Raw genomic sequence first — 17500 nt, 5'->3', positions numbered from 1 at the left:
TTCTCCATCAGCCAGCCCCAGGGAAACCCTACGTTGAGCCCAACATCACTGTCAACGGTCAGAGACTCAGTGCGGTGGAGCGGTTCACATACCTTGGCAGCAGACTGTCACGAAATGTGACCATCAACGATGAAGTGAATGTCAGGATTGCAAGAGCAAGCGCAACTTTTGGTAGACTGAATGCAAATGTCTGGAACAGAAGAGGCATTAGTCTTGAGACCAAGCTAAAGGTCTACAGAGCAGTAGTTCTCCCCACACTACTGTACGCCTGCGAAACTTGGACAGTGTACCAACGACATGCCAAGAAGCTGAACCACTTCCACACAACATGCCTCAGGAAGCTACTGAACATCAAGTGGCAAGACAGGACCCCAGACACAGAGGTGCTCGCAAAAGCCACCCTTCCCAGCATCTTCACCATCCTGATGAAGTCCCAGCTTCGCTGGGCTGGACACGTGGCGCGCATGCCAGACCATCGGCTGCCCAAAAGGCTCTTCTATGGCGAGCTGCAACAAGGGAAGAGATCACACGGAGGTCAGAAGAAGCGCTTCAGAGATACTCTGAAAGTCTCTCTGAAAGCGTTTGATATCAACCCTGACTCCTGGGAGGAATCTGCAGTGGACCGTGACAAATGGCGCGCTGCCGTGCACAAAGGCGCCAAGTTGTGCGAGGCCAACAGGACTGCTGCAGCTGTTCAGAAGAGGCAGGCCAGAAAGTCACGGGCAAACAAGCTCCCTGACAATGGTATGCCTGTCTTTGTCTGCCCCAACTGTCAGCGAACATTTCGTGCACAGATTGGACTGTTCAGCCATCTGCGCATTCACAGTTAGATTCATGAGCATCCTCCCCCCCACCCCACCACCACCCTCCCGCCATCCCCCAGCTGGATGACAACGATGGTCATCATCGATCTCGATGGACACACCACCAAACCGTGCTAAGTCGGTGACCACTATCCACTGATGTCATAGATCTCCGAGGCATTCGGCGAGTAATAAAGCATGGAGGGTCAGTAACGCGAAGGCACTGATAGGCCGTGACCGATAAGATCGAGGATCTGGCTTTAATCTTCTTACACATCCCATTCACGATGCGCATTCAACCCTCTAGTGTGCTGTGAAGTCTGTTGTCAAGTTGACAGATTAGATCGAGCCTGATAAGACGGAGTCCATAGCTCTGATCTACCTGCTTATCCACCTCATACACGACTTAATGCTGAGGCGTTCACACCTCTATTTGCGCCATGACGGACGTTTTCAAACCGACAGGTCAGTTCGAGCCCGATAAGAACGTCCACTAAGCTCTGTTTGATGTACCTGCATACTACTCCACACACGCACTATTGCTGATATGGAAGCATGTTCAGTCATGTCACTAGGCCAGATGCTTTCAGTCCCCGCGATTTTATCACTCAAACAGTAAACGACTGACAGGTGATTATATAGGCTGTTGACCAACGTCGTCAACGTCGTCCAGTTAGGTACTGCATATTCATGATTGCATGCATAAGTAATCATGTTTCCTTTGTAAATTGGATGTTTCACTTTCACTGCTATGTGCATATCTGTCAATACATTTGTATATCTGTATTTGCAGTTACCATTTGCTTTATAACGTGTGTGCGTGTGTGTGTGTGTGTGTGCGCGCGCGCGCAATTTTCCTCAGAATAAAGATTCTTGTCTTGTCTAGGTTTATTTCCCTGTGTATGTATGAGCGAGTGAGTCATTGAGTGTGTGTGCGTGCGCAGGGCGCGTGTGTGTATGAGTGTGTGCGTTCATGTATGCATGGGGGGATGTGCTTTTGAAAATGATGATCGCGCTCACACACACACACACGCACATGCACAGAGCTCTCCTGACACATGTGTACACTTACACTCTCTCGCACACACACACACACACACACACATAGAGGATGCCACTGATTGGCCGCAAGAGGGGTGGGAAAAGATCTCTGATGCCAGGAACATGGCGTTTAGCGTATTGCTCAGTCTATTGTATTTGGAAAAGCCCACAGAGAAATTTGCGCAATATTAGTTTGGAAATGATGCCGATATTCGTTTGATTTGCAAAGCATCATGCTCTACCTTTCATGCTAGACTTTCGGCCGCTCCCTCTCTCTATCGTTATTTCTTTGAAGCGACCGATGGTGTGACGGCCTTGTACCTGTTCTTTTTGGTATTCTTTGACTTCTCTGAGGATTTCCGATTTTCCTAGATGTAGGCCGTTCGTTGTTGTTGCGTTACAGCAAGTCTGTCAGCTCGCTCATTTCCATTAACACCCGCATGTCCCAGACAGCATAACCATGTACATTTTTTAATCTAAAAGTTGCGCATTACCTCATGCCACACTGGGCTTCCCATTCTGCTTTCAATTTATGAGATATGAGGTTCACTGAGTCCGTTAGAATAATGGTATGTTGGTTTCCGGGCATATGGATAGATGATAGCTACTGGAGAGCATGTGTCACAGCTTCAACTTCCATCGTTAGGCTGGAGGTTGTGACTTTGTAGGCAGCATTCTCTTCCATAACTGTTTTTCCATTTTGTTTCGCAGTGAATCCCCAACCGGATTGGTCTTTGGTGACTGAACCATCTGTTTATATGATGATATCCTCTTCTTTACTGTTTTCTTCTATGAGTAGCTTCATTTCTGCCTCAGTTTTGCCTTCTGGCCATTCCTGACAATGTCTTCCTAGAGTGGGTGAAATGGCTATGTTGAATAGATGATTGAGGTTTTCGGGGTTTTCCTCGCATTCTTTTGTTTCTTTCAGGTCTTGTAGTCGACATACTGGCTGGATTGTGTCTTCTGCTTGCCCCATCCATGATCTTCCTGGTCCTAGACGGCTGCCTTTTGGTTCCTTGACTGTATCATGCAGTGGGTTTCGAATGCTCTGAAGTAGGTCTTAACCTGTTCTAACTTGTTTCTGGCCTGCACTGAAGGAAGGTCAAGCAGGTATCGCATGGTTGCCGTAGGCGTGTCTTTTGTTGTTCCAAGGATCAGTCTCATGGCTTCATTTTGAACTCTTTCTAATTTTAGGAGGATGCTTTGAGACGGTGCTGTTAGCCCACGTCTGTAGTCGATCACACTGAGGACGAGTGATTGATACAGCAAGAAGAGGTGGCTTTGTTCAATACCTTTGGTTGCCATTGCCTTTAAGACTGAAAGACCCTTTTTGCATTTGAGAACAATATTTTCCATATGTTTACTGAAGGTCAGCATCCTGTCGAACTGTATCCCTAGGTAGAGTATGCATTCGGCTTTCTCGATCTCAATTCCGTCGAATGACACAGGTGGTGGTGATTTGCTCGCGGTTTTGTTGTTGAGGGTGCACAGCAACGTTTGGGCTTTCGCTGGACTGATGGAAGATCCTGTGTCCTTGCACCATTGAGCGATATTGTTCAGTTGTTTGTGGACGGCTTTAGTTCTTTCCTGAGCATCTCTCGAAGTTTTGAAGACCAGGCCATCATCCGCAAGAGTAAGCACCCGAGCTATTCCATTGTTGTTTAAGTCTGCAAGGCCTTTCGTGTAGACGTTGTAGAGGGCAGGAGAGAGTGGAGACCCTTGTGGCAGTCCCATGTAAAGTTTAAAAGGTGCAGACATCCAATCACCGAGGCGTAAGACGACAGTTCTTTCCTGAAGTGCTGCTGCTATCCATCTTGTCAGTGTCAAACATACTCCATACTTTAGTAGCAGCTCCATGAGGTGCGCAAACTGGACTTTATTGTAAGCATCTTTAAGGTCGATTGCCACTGCTGGTGTTTCTTCTTTTCTTTGAAATCCTTCATATACCTCATATGCGAAAGCAGCCGCATTTTCCCATGTGGACTTGCCTGTTCTGTAACCACCTTGATTTTAAGGGAGAATGTGCCTGTGTTCAAGATCCCTTGCAAGTTTCCTGGCTATCATGCATTCCATGAGCTTTCCAGCAATGTTTTGCATGGTTAGGATTCAGTGGCCGCTTACCTGACGATGGTCCTTTCCCGGTTTTGGTATGGGTTTTAAGAAGCTGTGTGTCCAGTCCTCCAGCACATGTCCATTGTGGAAATTGTTTTGATACAGATTGAAAAGTTTGCTTCTGTCTTCTTCGGATAGCTCCTTGATGTCTGAGTAGCGAACTACATTCATTCCTGCTCTGAATTTTGGAGATGTTAGAGCAATGTCGGTCACACTGTCACTGTCCCCTTGTCTTGTTCCAAGGCGAGTTGGGGTTGTTGTTGTTAATGGGCTAAGAAGAATTTCCCCTGTCATTTCTTCAAGTGCAAATCCTTGTGGGTTGGTGTTCCGCTGGTCCCATAACTTCGATCTTGCATTAAGGTCTCCACAGATAATGACAGAGTCTCCAAATTCGTTCTCTGTTTCCTCTAAAAAGGCCCAATCCGCTTTTGTTGTGCAGGTTCCTGGGTGAACATAGGCATTGATTAGCATGATGGTTTTGTGAATTCCGTCAGGTTTTTCAAGATGCACTAGTTCACATGAGTCGCTACACCATTTCTCTAGATTTATGGCGGAAACTTTTTTCTTCTTCTTTTTTTTTTATTTTTATTTTTTATAGATTTTTGTTTAGTATGATTGCTACTCCTCTCCCTTCATGCCTTTGAAAGACTGAGAAATTCTCTAAGTTTATTTATCTGTCTACACTTGTCCTGGTCTCTTGGAGACATAAGATGTCAAAATCATATGCTAATTTCTCAATTGTTGAAATTCTCATTCTCGCGCTGGAGCAATTCCAACTGCCGATTCTAAAGAATTTCTTTGACAGCCGCTTTTCTTTTGTCATTCTGCCACCTAAGCACGATCTTTTCCCACCTCTTTTGCCATGCCTGTTTTGGGTTTTGGGGATCTGAATTTATGTCTCGTGCTATGCAGCTGATCCCCGAGGTGCACGCGAGACCGAGTTTTGTTAGTATCCATGGAAGGGTGTTTTACGTGGTGAGGGAAAATATTCGGTCGCCCTGACAGAGCCTTTTATCAGGGAAGGGCAATGGATGTTCACCTGTGTGGGGTCCGTCAGCTGGTGTCACCCAAAGGCCAGACTGCATACAGTTAGTGACTGTTTAACCCAACAGCCATTCATCTCTGTGGTACTGTATGAAAGCCATGGGATTGGGGATTTTAGTCAGGTTGTCCCCTCTTAGACAGTGGAGTGGTGTATCTGGGTATCATTACGTAGAAGGTTTATTTTGTTGACAACTACAGCTCCTTATGTGATGTTCCCTGGGAGCTTTGAGCCCTCTCAATAATTCACTAATAATCCAATAATTAAACAGTAACGCAATGACAAATAATCAGTCAAATACACAGAAAAATCACTGATCTTTGTTCTTGAACTTGTAGACTGTCACATTGACTGGCATGATTTTAACACCCGTTTCAAACACTTCCCACACGCGCTCCGCCATACATCTCCCGTTTTGTGATCCCGTTTTACACGATCTGTACTGAACCACAATGCATGATCTATAACAGGTGCGACTAGAGATGTTAAAGTTTGTCTCGCTTCGGTCTGTTTTCGCTTACAATAACGATGTTGTCGCCTTCATCCTCACCGAGGAAGAGTTGGACGAATTCTTAAATAAAGCAGAAGAAAACGAAGCCCTCCAGAGGAACCATTGAGAGGACGTGGTGTGACCAGGAAATAATGGTATGAGTCGCGTTGTGTGTGTGGTGATTGAAAAGATGTGAGAAGAACGTGTGAATACTGTTTTTTTAGAAATGGTTATGTCGTTTCTAGTTGACGTTCTGTGTACATTATACGCAGTTTCTTTTTATAAGAAGATGTGTTCAGACGACATCATCGAAGTTCTCTCGGGTGGGAGCCATGTACAGCGAGTAAGTATCCATTTCACTTGGAAATCTATTCTGTCCACGGTGTTTTTCATAAAATCGTAAAAAATTCTACATTCGAAGTTTTGCGTACTTTTGGATGAAATTACCAATTTGCAAGAAAGGAGACCAACACACTTCGTTTTTACTCATTTCTACCTCAGCCATATCATCTCCTATCCCTAGCTTAGCCAGTTTTCTAAACCGAGGCTCGTTGATGAGTTTCGGAGCTTGAGTGGGTAAGACATCATGATCTGTCAAGGTCTGCCCTTAATCAGTCGCTCTGACTGATCCGCCTTTATGCTGGTCGATCCATATCCGTATCGGTATCCGTATTGATGATCGATCCGGCACCGGTACTGTATGAGAGGTGATGGTGCCTTTCCATACTACTTTCGCACACACACACACACACACACACACACACACACACACACACAGTGAGGGGTATTAGTGTAACTTTTATCTGGATTCCTTCGCATTGTGGCCTTTTTTTATATAATGAGAAGGTTGATATCTTGGCGAAAAAAGGAGCAAAGGGATCAGCTGAGTCAACATGTTTATCTCTTCCAGTTTCATTGCAAGAATGTTACAGTATAATAGAACAGATCCAGCGATCATACTTTCAGTCAGAAGAAAGGAAAATAGGTTGTTCAAACTTACAGGAAGAAATAAATGATATTTATGGAATTGTTGGTAAACATGAACAACACAGTTACAGTAAAAGGCAGATTGCATCATTGATCTGCAGATGGAAACTGAACTGTTTCGAGACAAAATACATAAAAAGTGTTTCCTGTATGTGTGGTAATCCTATAACAAGCGATCATAATTTACTTGCGACATGTTAAAATGTCATATACCTGTACTAGCATCTTTTCCGGTACAAGAAATATTGGACTCTTTACTTCAATTGTTCGATTTTTAAAAGCATTTTTAAATAGTCCAATTGGGTTGCTGCTATAACTTCTTTTGTTGTCCTTCTTTTTTGTTGTTGTTTGACTTCAATGCTCAATCTGTCTGCCCTGATCAAAAGACTGACTGTATTTCTGATTATATTTTGAAAATAACTTTGTCATATTTCTCACCGAAACCTGGCTAAAATCACAAGGTCACGAACCCAGACTGAAACAACTGACCCCCCTGGATACAAAACTAAGTCACTTCCTCGACTGTCTCGTGGAGGTGGCATCGTCACCGTCTATAGAGACATCTTGGAGTCTTCCCTTTCCTTCTCCCATAACCACGCCTTTCCACATGACACTTTTGAAATGCTCGAAGGTACTCTCAATATCCCCAGTCACTCAATCATCTTCTGTTGTCTCTGTCGTCCCCATAGTCGTAAAAATAACCCAACGTCTTCTCTGTTTCACGTTGAGTTCCGAACACTACTTGATTACTACAACATTCGTTCTGGAAAACTAATCATCCTCGGAGATTTCAATTTTAATTTCGACAAACTTCCACTGATGTCAAACGCCTATGTCTATCTCTGTCCACTCATTCTTTCTCTCTCTCAGCTCGTTACAGAACCAATACACAGATCTGGCCATAAGTTGGACTGGCTCATCGCACGTGACTGATGCCATGATTGCGTCAATGACTGTAACTGACAAACTTTCTTCCGACCATTCTGCTGTCATATTCTCGCTTAATATCTCAAAACCTACAAGAACCAAAAAAATCCGTTACTCGTCGCAACCTGTAATCCATCAACATAAACAGTTTTTCTTCTCAAGCTGCTTAACGCCTTTCCAAAATTTTCCCCGTACAACACTGTCCTCTCTCAACTGCTGGTTGAACATGCACTACCCACTACCCGCATGCTGCCTGACAGACCTTCCGCCCCATGGCACACACAAGACATTCGACTCGCAAAATGCAAATGTCGCCAATTGGAACAGCGATGGCGATCAACAAAATTGAAAGTCCGCAATCAAATATTCCGAAAACAAATAAAGTCAAACATATGATCTCATCAGTGAAGATAAACTTCTTTTCTTCTCAAGTTATCGATGCCACATCCACCAAATCTCTTTATCATGTCAAATTTTCTTTGTACTGAAAAAAAAACCAAAAAAACCTTCCTTCTGCCTACACTTTATCTGAATTCCCCAGTGTCTTCTCCTCTTTCTTTTTCGACAAAGTCCAAAATATTCGTACCATCTTAGACCAAACGCCTTTCCAACCTGCTCATCCTGATCCTCAATTCAACGGCACTCCTCTCCATTCCTTTAATCCATTGACTGAAATAGAAGTCCATGAAATCTTTAAAGAAATTACAATAAAATCCTGTGAGCTCGATCCTATACCAGCCTCGGTCTTTTCCCAATGTGTCTCACAACTTTTCCCTACAATCACCAATATTGTCAATTCTTCCCTTCTCACTGGAACGTTTCCATCCACTTCAAAACTGCAATCGTCCGGCCTCTTCTGAAGAAACCCAACCTTGACGCAAACATTTTGAAAAACTCTCGACCAGTTTCTAATCTCCCATTCCTGTCCAAACTCCTTGAAAAAGTTGTCCTGAAGCAGCTCAACAACCACCTTTGTTTCAACAATCTCATCCACCCATTTCAGTCTGCCTGTCGCGCTGACCACAGCACCGAAACCACTCTCTTCCACATCGTGAATAATCTATTGCTAGCGTCCGACTCCGGAAAAATGTTCCCTTTTCACTCTTCTCGACTTGTCAGCCGCCTTTGACACGATAGACCATTCAATCCCTCTTTCCCGTCTTCATTTTACATTTGGTATCAACGGCACTATTCTGGACTGGTTCAAATCTTATCTCACTGATCGATTCCAGTCTGTCGTTGATCATTTCCAATCTGAACCCGTTAAAATCGAACATGGAGTCCCACAGGGATCTGTTTTAGGCCCAGTGCTCTTCACACTGTACACTGCTCCTCTCGCTAAAATTATCAACCGCCATAGTAATCATTCTTATGCTGATGACACTCAACTCCAGAAGAGTGATCGCGCTAAAAAACTGTCGTCGCTCTTGCAAAAAACATCCAACTGCTTCCTGGACATACAAAACTGGATGACTCTAAATAAGCTACAACTGAACGTGGACAAAATGGAAGCAATGATCATAGGGATTAACAAAAACTCTTCCATCATAATTGACACAATCAAACTTGGCCGTACATCCGTCCTTCTTTCCAGTTCAGTCAGGAACCTAGGCGTTGTCCTTGACAACACACTGTCCATGCAAAAATTTATCAGTCAGACATGTCAATCCTGCTATTGTCAATTGCGGCGCATCAGTTCCGTCCGCCGGAAATATCTGTCCACTGACACAGCATCTAGACTTGTCGTTTCTCTCATTCTCTCTCGCCTTGACTACTGTAACTCTCTATTGTCTGGTTTGCCTGCTTCATCCATTCAGTCCCTTCAGTGCATACAAAACTCTGCTGCCCGACTCGTTCTCAGAAAGAAAAGATCTGAGCACATCACTCCTCTTTTGCAACATCTCCATTGGCTCGCTGCCTCACACAGAATAAAGTACAAGATCAGTACGCTATGCTATAAATGTATTGACAAATCTGCCCCTTCCTATCTCTGTGGCTGCCTTCACCTCTACACTCCATCTCACTCTCTACGATCGGCTTCGGATCCACTCTGTTTACGCATACCCAGATTCAAACACTCGACTGTTGGCCGCCGTTCTTTCTCTGTTACTGGACCTTGCATTTGGAATGAAACTTCATCTTTCGCTTCTTCAGGTCTCTGCACTCAGCTCTTTCAAGTCTGGTCATAAAACCCACCTCTTCCCAAAATAGCCTCCCTTACCTGCCCTTCCTTGTCTTTAGTTTCTACAGTTTTAGAGTTATGCATGCGCGTGAATGACTGGTGCGAAAGCGCTTTGATTTGTCTCTGCACAAGGTTCAGCGCTATATGAATATAATAATAATTATTATTATTGTTTTTGTTGTTGTTGTTGCTTTAATGTTTTGATACATCTTGGACTTGTCGCTGAAAATGTTTGACTTTTTCAAATCTGTGTTGAATGCTCCAGTTAGGTTGTAATAATCTTTTTCTTTCTTTCTTTTTTTTTTTTTCTTTCTTTCTTTTTCGTCTTTTTAAAATCATTTTTGCCCCTTCATATTTTTAAATGCCTATACGTTTTAGAGTTGGGAAGTTATTATTTCAGCCAGATCGTTGTTAATGTTGTAATTACTTTTTCTTCTTTTTTTATCATTCCCCCCCGCCCCCTCCCCCTCCCTCACACCGCCTTTTTATGTCTAATACCACATAATGTGAATATACATTAATTGAAATTGAACACACATAGACACAGACAGACACACACACACACACACACACACACACACCCGTGTGCGCGCCGAGAAAATACAAAACAAATTTAGAGGAGGAGGGCTTTGTGAAGTCAGAGGGGGACCGAAAGAGTATTGGGGGGGGGGGGGGGGGGGGAGAGAGAACATTGCATATCATTTTTGACCGAGGTTTGATGAAGCCTTACCTGCAAAAATGTGTGTCATCACAAGTCACTGGGAACGTTGATTTCTTTATAACTTTTTGCATTCATTATCAGTTGTTTCTTTTGTTAGATTAACAGCTTCCCTTTTACGAAGTCAGTTTAGTAGATTTCTGTAGTGAACTTCGATATTCATTTCAAATAATCTATAATTCATCTAATGTTGTTTTTGGTTTTTTTCATATTTGTTCACCATTTAAACCCGCCCCCCCCCCCCCCCCTCCCTTTTAAACGAAATTAATCAAATGTAAAAAAAAAAAAAAAAATATTTTAAGTTATCAAAATATCTCCAGTCACCAGTATGTGTGGCGGGACATTCATCTTCCTTTCCACATAATCCTAGGCGATTCAGTAAGATTATAAATCAGTTACAAATATTACTATATATATATATATAATTATAACAAGCAAGCAAGCGCACACACACACACAGATAACAAAGAACAGTGGCACACTTACGTCCAGTGGGCAGTCCATGGCCCTGGTGGTCGGCAGGTGAGAGCTGACCAAGGTGAAGAGCACAGCAGACGACACACACAGTAACGGAGACACCATCGTTCTGCGATTTTAGGTCAGTCGTTGGCTTGTCTTTGATCCCTGAATAACAGTAATTCGTTGTTTCTTGATACGTGATGAACAGTGATTGGTTGTTTCTTGATAATACGTGATGAATAGTGATTGGTTGTTTCTTGAAACCTGATGAACAGTGATTGGTTGTTTCTTGATACGTGACGAACAGTGTTTGGTTGTTTTTTGAAACGTGATGAACAATGATTAGTTGTTTCTTAATACGTGATGAACAGTGATTGGTTGTTTCTTAATACGTGATGCACAGTGATTGGTTGTTTCTTGATACGTGATGAACAGTGATTGGTTGTTTCTTAATACGTGATGAACAGTGATTGGTTGTTTCTTGATACCTGATGTGCCACGTGCGTTCTGAACACGGGACCTCGATTTATTGTTTCATACGAATCACTAGACCCCCAGTTTGATTTTCCAAGCGACCAGATTGGCTTCTTTATCAGTATCAGTATCAGTAGCTCAAAGAGGCGTCACTGCGTTCGGACAAATCCATATACGCAACATCACATCTGCTAAGCAGATATCTGCCTGACCAGCAGCGTAACCCAAGTGCTCAGTCAGGCCTTGAAGCACATATGAGCAGTAATGGCTTCTTCTCTGTATCAAATGAACAGTGGCTGTCTTCATTCTTCGGTTATGGTGATCAGTTGATGTGTTTCTTATTCGATTTTGAAAGAACAATGAGGCAACCATATATTTTGTTATCATCTGTTTATTCTCTGTAGCATATTCGAAAATGAATGGCTATGCCACTCTTGAATAACTGCTAATTTGTGTTTACACATTTCATCTGTCATTGCTGCTGTGTGCATATGTCGAGTGAAGAAGAGTATGAAGACATGCCCGGACCTTCCTTTTTTGAGGAAGTGTCTGGTCTTGTTCCTACCCACCTGTGAGCTAGCTAAATTGGTAGCGTAAGTAGCATCGACTTTAAATTGTGTACTTTTTTTTAAAGGAGTGAGTTACTCGTCTCTATCGCTGTTTAATATTTGACTCGCCCAGTCTCATTGTTCCTTCACAATCATTCAGTGTATACTGCTGTTGTTTATGTTGGCCAAATAGAATGTGTCTTACAATGTTCCAGCAAATAAAAAATAACAACAAAGCAACGGACTTAACATTCCCGCAGTACACAAAGCTAGCCAAGTTATTTACATACGCTTGAACCAGAAGAAACCTGAAGCTCTCAGGAAAGGGCAAGAACTTTCCCTTTCAAAAATGAATCGCACACTCAAGTGTCTACGAAGATTTTTTTTTCTGGCTGGGTGACACAAGTGCCCACTGACGCATAAATAAACACAGCATACAGTGCACACACATCACACACAGCCTGCTGCGCAGCTGCAGCTGGTACAGTCTGAACATCTGAACAATACAGATAAAAGACACCATGTTTGAGAAGAATGCTATCATCAATTGTGACTCAGTTGGGGCACGCACTACTGGAGAACAGTGCCAGTAAAAAGTCGAAACCGCTTCCAAGGGGGTTAGATCTGCACCAACCTTCCAAGAGGGTTAGATCTGCACCAAACTTCAGATCTGTACCAACCTTCCAAGGGGGTTAGATCTGTACCAACCTTCCAAGGGGGTTAGATCTGCACCAACCTTCCAAGGGGGTTAGATCTGTACCAACCTTCAGATCTGTACCAACCTTCCAAGGGGGTTAGATCTGCACCAACCTTCCAAGGGGGTTAGATCTGTACCAACCTTCCAAGGGGGTTAGATCTGTACCAACCTTCCAAGGGGGTTAGATCTGCACCAACCTTCCAAGAGGGTTAGATCTGTACCAACATTCCAAGGGGGTTAGATCTGCACCAACCTTCCAAGGGGGTTAGATCTGCACCAACCTTACAAGGGGGTTAGATCTGTACCAACCTTCCAAGGGGGTTAGATCTGCACCAACCTTCCAAGGGGGTTAGATCTGTACCAACCTTCCAAGGGGGTTAGATCTGTACCAACCTTCCAAGAGGGTAGATCTGCACCAACCTTCCAAGAGGGTTAGATCTGTACCAACCTTCAGATCTGTACCAACCTTCCAAGGGGGTTAGATCTGTACCAACCTTCCAAGGGGGTTAGATCTGTACCAACCTTCCAAGAGGGTTAGATCTGTACCAACCTTCCAAGAGGGTTAGATCTGTACCAACCTTCAGATCTGTACCAACCTTCCAAGGGGGTAAGATCTGTACCAACCTTCCAAGAGGGTTAGATCTGTACCAACCTTCCAAGGGGGTTAGATCTGTACCAACCTTCCAAGAGGGTTAGATCTGTACCAACCTTCCAAGAGGGTTAGATCTGTACCAACCTTCAGATCTGTACCAACCTTCCAAGGGGGTTAGATCTGTACCAACCTTCCAAGAGGGTTAGATCTGTACCAACCTTCCAAGGGGGTAAGAACTGCACCAACCTTCAGATCTGTACCAACCTTCCAAGGGGGTAAGAACTGCACCAACCTTCAGATCTGTACCAACCTTCCAAGGGGGTAGATCTGCACCAACCTTCCAATTAATGAATAAAGGAATTCATACATAAATTAAGTTAAATAAAACAAATGATAAATACACAGCAAATAAGGATAAGTAAACGTGGATTTATGAATATTGATTTACGTCTGATAATAAAGAGACGGTCAGCACTCCCTTCCCTCACGTCCATGTTCCTCCAAATTTTTTTTCAGCCAGGTCCAAGTTCTACATAGTCCACATTCCCCAAGGTCCATGTATGTTCCCCCAGGTCTAGGACCACTGCTGACCACTTTTGACAATGAGCCAAAAGGGCTCGACTGTGTTATTTTGTTACATCTGTCCATTATCATGTCGTAACAGGTGTTTGATCACTGCTTGACCACTACTGACCACTGTTGTACACTATCAGAGTTCAACTTCCATCACTTTATGACGGTTATGCAATATTTAGATGTCATGTCAGGATTTGGCCATAAGTTTACCAATATTGACTGTTGGCCGTTGCTGACCACTGACAACTGTTTACCATTACCGCTGCTGACCGCTGACCACCACCAACCACTGACCACCGCGGACAACTTACCACCACTGACCAATGCTGACCGGCACCAATGAATATGTACTTAATTGTATGCAGATGTAGATTTATGGTTAAGATTAGAATGTGATTACAGGATTTCAGGAAAGTTGAAGCAACAAGATGGTTTTCTGTTCAGCAAATATTCTTTGCCGATATTCATTGCAGTCATGTGAAATCAATATATGTTGGAACTACAGCAAACTTGAACACCTTAACTTTGAACTTCAATATATCAGAAACTATGATACAGAAATGTATGGAATTTTTTTTTTAATGTCTACGGCAAGTAAACACAGAAAAATACTTCAGGTATCAAAGCTTTGTTTTGCAAAAACATGCAATGTGACTGATAAAACGGGGAAAAAAAAATTTTAAGCCCTATTTGTCATCATGTGCAACTATCTTCAGAACGCGGTGAGTGAAATATGAGCAGGAGCGTTCAATATACCATACTTTCACGTGCCCAAATTGCTGATTACATCCTCTACAATTATCTTGCAACATTCTTATGTGCCCAGCCACATAGATAAACGCAATAATTTGTTCAAACTAGAGCCATTACAAAAACACAAAGGACAAAACGTCCCCAGTATGTCAGGGAGACAAACCATAAGACTTCCCTTGTTTTGCTATTATCATCTGTCATGTAATACGAGTGGGGCTTATTATGTAACTAAACAGAGAAAAGATGTACAAACAACAGAATCGTGCCCCAGGACGAAACTTACCATCTGCGACATTGTTGGGATTTTCCAATGCAACTCAGTTAAATTCATGTAAAATCTGCATACATGGATGCAAATGGTGTCAAGCAAGGCTGCGTCCTGGCTCCAACATTGTTCAGCCTCATGTTCTCAACAATACTTACTGATGCCTTCAGAGATGGCAAGCTGTTTAACCTCAGAAGGCTTCAAGCAAAAACCAAGGTCATGACAGACATCATCAGAGACTTTTTGTTTGCTGATGATTGTGCCCTCAACGCTGGATCTGAAGCTGACATGCAGCTCAGCGTCGACAAGTTTGCCACTGCCAGCAGGAACTTCGGTCTTACCATCAGCACGAAGAAAACTGAAGTTCTCCATCAACCAGCCCCAGGGAAACCCCACGTTGAGCCCAACATCGCAGTCAATAGTCAGAGACTCAGTGCGGTGGAGCGGTTCACATACCTTGGCAGCACACTGTCACGAAATGCGACCATCGACGATGAATTGAACGTCAGGATTGCAAGAGCAAGCACAACCTTTGGCAGACTATGCAAATGTCTGGAACAGAAGAGGCATTGGTCTCAAGCTAAAGGTCTACAGAGCAGTAGTTCTCCCCACACTACTGTACGCCTGCGAAACTTGGACAGTGTACCAACGACACGCTAAGAAGCTGAACCACGTCCACACAACATGCATCAGGTAGCTACTGAACATCAAGCGGCAAGACAGGACCCCAGACACGGAGGTGCTTGCAAAAGCCACCCTTCCCAGTATCTTCACCATCCTGATGCAAACCAGATCGGTCTAATCTGGCCAAACCTGACAACAACTCTGTTTCTTTCAAGGTGTTAAGTAATAAATTTCTAAATGATTCCTGAACCGATTTACGTTGGATAAGTTGCAAAAGAAAGAGCTCAACGTCCACTTTCTAATGAGTATAAAATGAAGTGTTGATTATTTACGCTAAATATATAATCTTAATTTAAGTCACCTGAACAGGGTCAGTTTTAACGAGCTCGTCGCTGAAAATTACAAACTGCGTTAAATCAGTTTAACGTAGGCAAACATAAATGGAATAGACTTAAAGATGGAATTGCGACGATTCTGCCAGTATATAATACTTGTAGTTTACTGATCTGATAAAAGAGGTATTAATTAATTATGGTCAAGCAGAAACGCAAGTTTCAGCTCAGCCAGTGACGTGCGTGACACTGGTCGAACAGCCAGTGTGTGGCGAGAAGGACAGAATGACGTAAGCTTAGCGTCAGCTGAAATCTTTAGACTGACGAACGCATAACTGAAATCAAACATACTTTGTCTGTGTGTCCGTGTTCAGTTGTCTGTGTGTCTGTGTGTCCGTGGTAAACTTTAAAACTGACATTTTCTCTGCAAATACTTTGTCAGTTAACACCAAATTAGGCATAAAAAAGGAAGAATTCAGTTCGTTCCAGTCATCTTGTTTAAAACAATATTTCACCTCTGGGATGGGCACAAAAAAATATTAAAAAAAAGAAGCCAAATTATATCCAAACTGCATTTACTCTTATATTTATATTTTTTGTATTCTCTAAACTTGGCACTTTGATCTGATATTCTGACACAACAAGAGCAGTCATTATTATCATTTTTTGTTCAAACAGGAACTTCTTTTGCGTAGCATGGAAGTTTTATTTATTTTGGAAACGTTTTGGTGCAGATAGTAAAATAGGGAAATTAATCTGTAATTAATGCTAGGGGACTTAATTTGCTTTAAACTGATCTTTCTCATCTTAAACATTACATTCTGAAATTATACTCAATACATAAAAAGCTTGTGTACTTTACTCTCAATGTACACGGCTTTCACTATGTTCATTCGCCCAAGTGGTCTTTTTCGGAAAATACTAAAATCAATATGACGAGTGGATTTACACATTTATTGGCTGAGCCCTCAGTGAAGGTCATGGGCAAAAATCAGTTGCGTACACATATTTATACACATTCAAAGCGCGTGCTCATATTCTTCGCGAACGCGAACGATGCCATTTTGTTTCAATTTGTTTCAACACTGAAGGGGCATAAAAAGCCAAAAATGGCTAAGTTGTAAGCTTATATAACAGTGCCCCAAATCCTGATCCTGATTCTGATCCAGTCAACAGGCATGCTCCTCTTCGGACGAGGAGAGTAAAACACCAAACACTTCCGAACTGGTTGATGCAAGATCTTATCAAAGCTATGGCATTCAGAGATGCATTAGATGCTGCTGGGAAAGAGACTGAATGCAAAAAAAAAAAAGAAAAGAAGAAATAAAGTGAAAGATTTAGTTAAACAAACAAAGTCAGATCATTTTGAAAAACTTATCAGCAGTAACAGAGACACAGCAACATTATGGCGTGCTGTTAATGAAATTACCGATAAGCATAAAAAGAAGACAAATGCTGTCGCCACTGTATGGACAACGGATACTCTCAACGACCATTTTTTAACATTGCTAAGTCAGCACAAACATTTGCAAACTATCCCTCCACTCGTTGTTCATGAAGTTGGTTCCTTTATCTCAAATCTAAAGAATACGAAAGCAGTGGGTCCAGACAATTTAAATGCATCTGTTCTCAAACTTGCTTTGCCCTACACAGTAGGATCCCTTACATATATAATTTACAGTTTATACATTGAACAGAACAATGTTCCCTCTAAGCTAAAATCAACAAAAAGTAATCTCACTGCCAAAGTCAAACGACATCACAGATCTCAACAACTTAAGACCGATATCCCTACTATCAGTAGTGTCCAAGCCTCTCGAAAAGCACGTCCACAAGCACCTTGTGAAACATATGGAGGTATATATATATAACCTTTTT

The 17500-nt window shown here is 42.6% G+C and overlaps 1 protein-coding gene across 2 annotated transcripts in view; it reads right to left on the bottom strand.

The window, feature by feature from the left end:
* The window catches only part of LOC143301262 (P-selectin-like), a 101839-nt gene that overhangs the window by 74769 nt on the left and 9570 nt on the right, over nucleotides 1–17500 (bottom strand). For both annotated transcript variants that reach the window (XM_076615410.1, XM_076615411.1), the window contains exon 2: nucleotides 10789–10926. In XM_076615410.1, coding sequence (XP_076471525.1) covers nucleotides 10789–10884 — 96 coding nt within the window. In that variant the 5' untranslated portion in view covers nucleotides 10885–10926. The remainder of the gene's footprint in view (nucleotides 1–10788; nucleotides 10927–17500) is intronic.

This window comes from Babylonia areolata, chromosome 27, assembly GCF_041734735.1.
Source record: "Babylonia areolata isolate BAREFJ2019XMU chromosome 27, ASM4173473v1, whole genome shotgun sequence".
Lineage (NCBI taxonomy): Eukaryota > Metazoa > Mollusca > Gastropoda > Neogastropoda > Buccinidae > Babylonia > Babylonia areolata.
The sequence above is the reverse complement of the archived record's forward strand: the minus strand, read 5'-3'. Positions and strand labels throughout refer to the sequence as shown.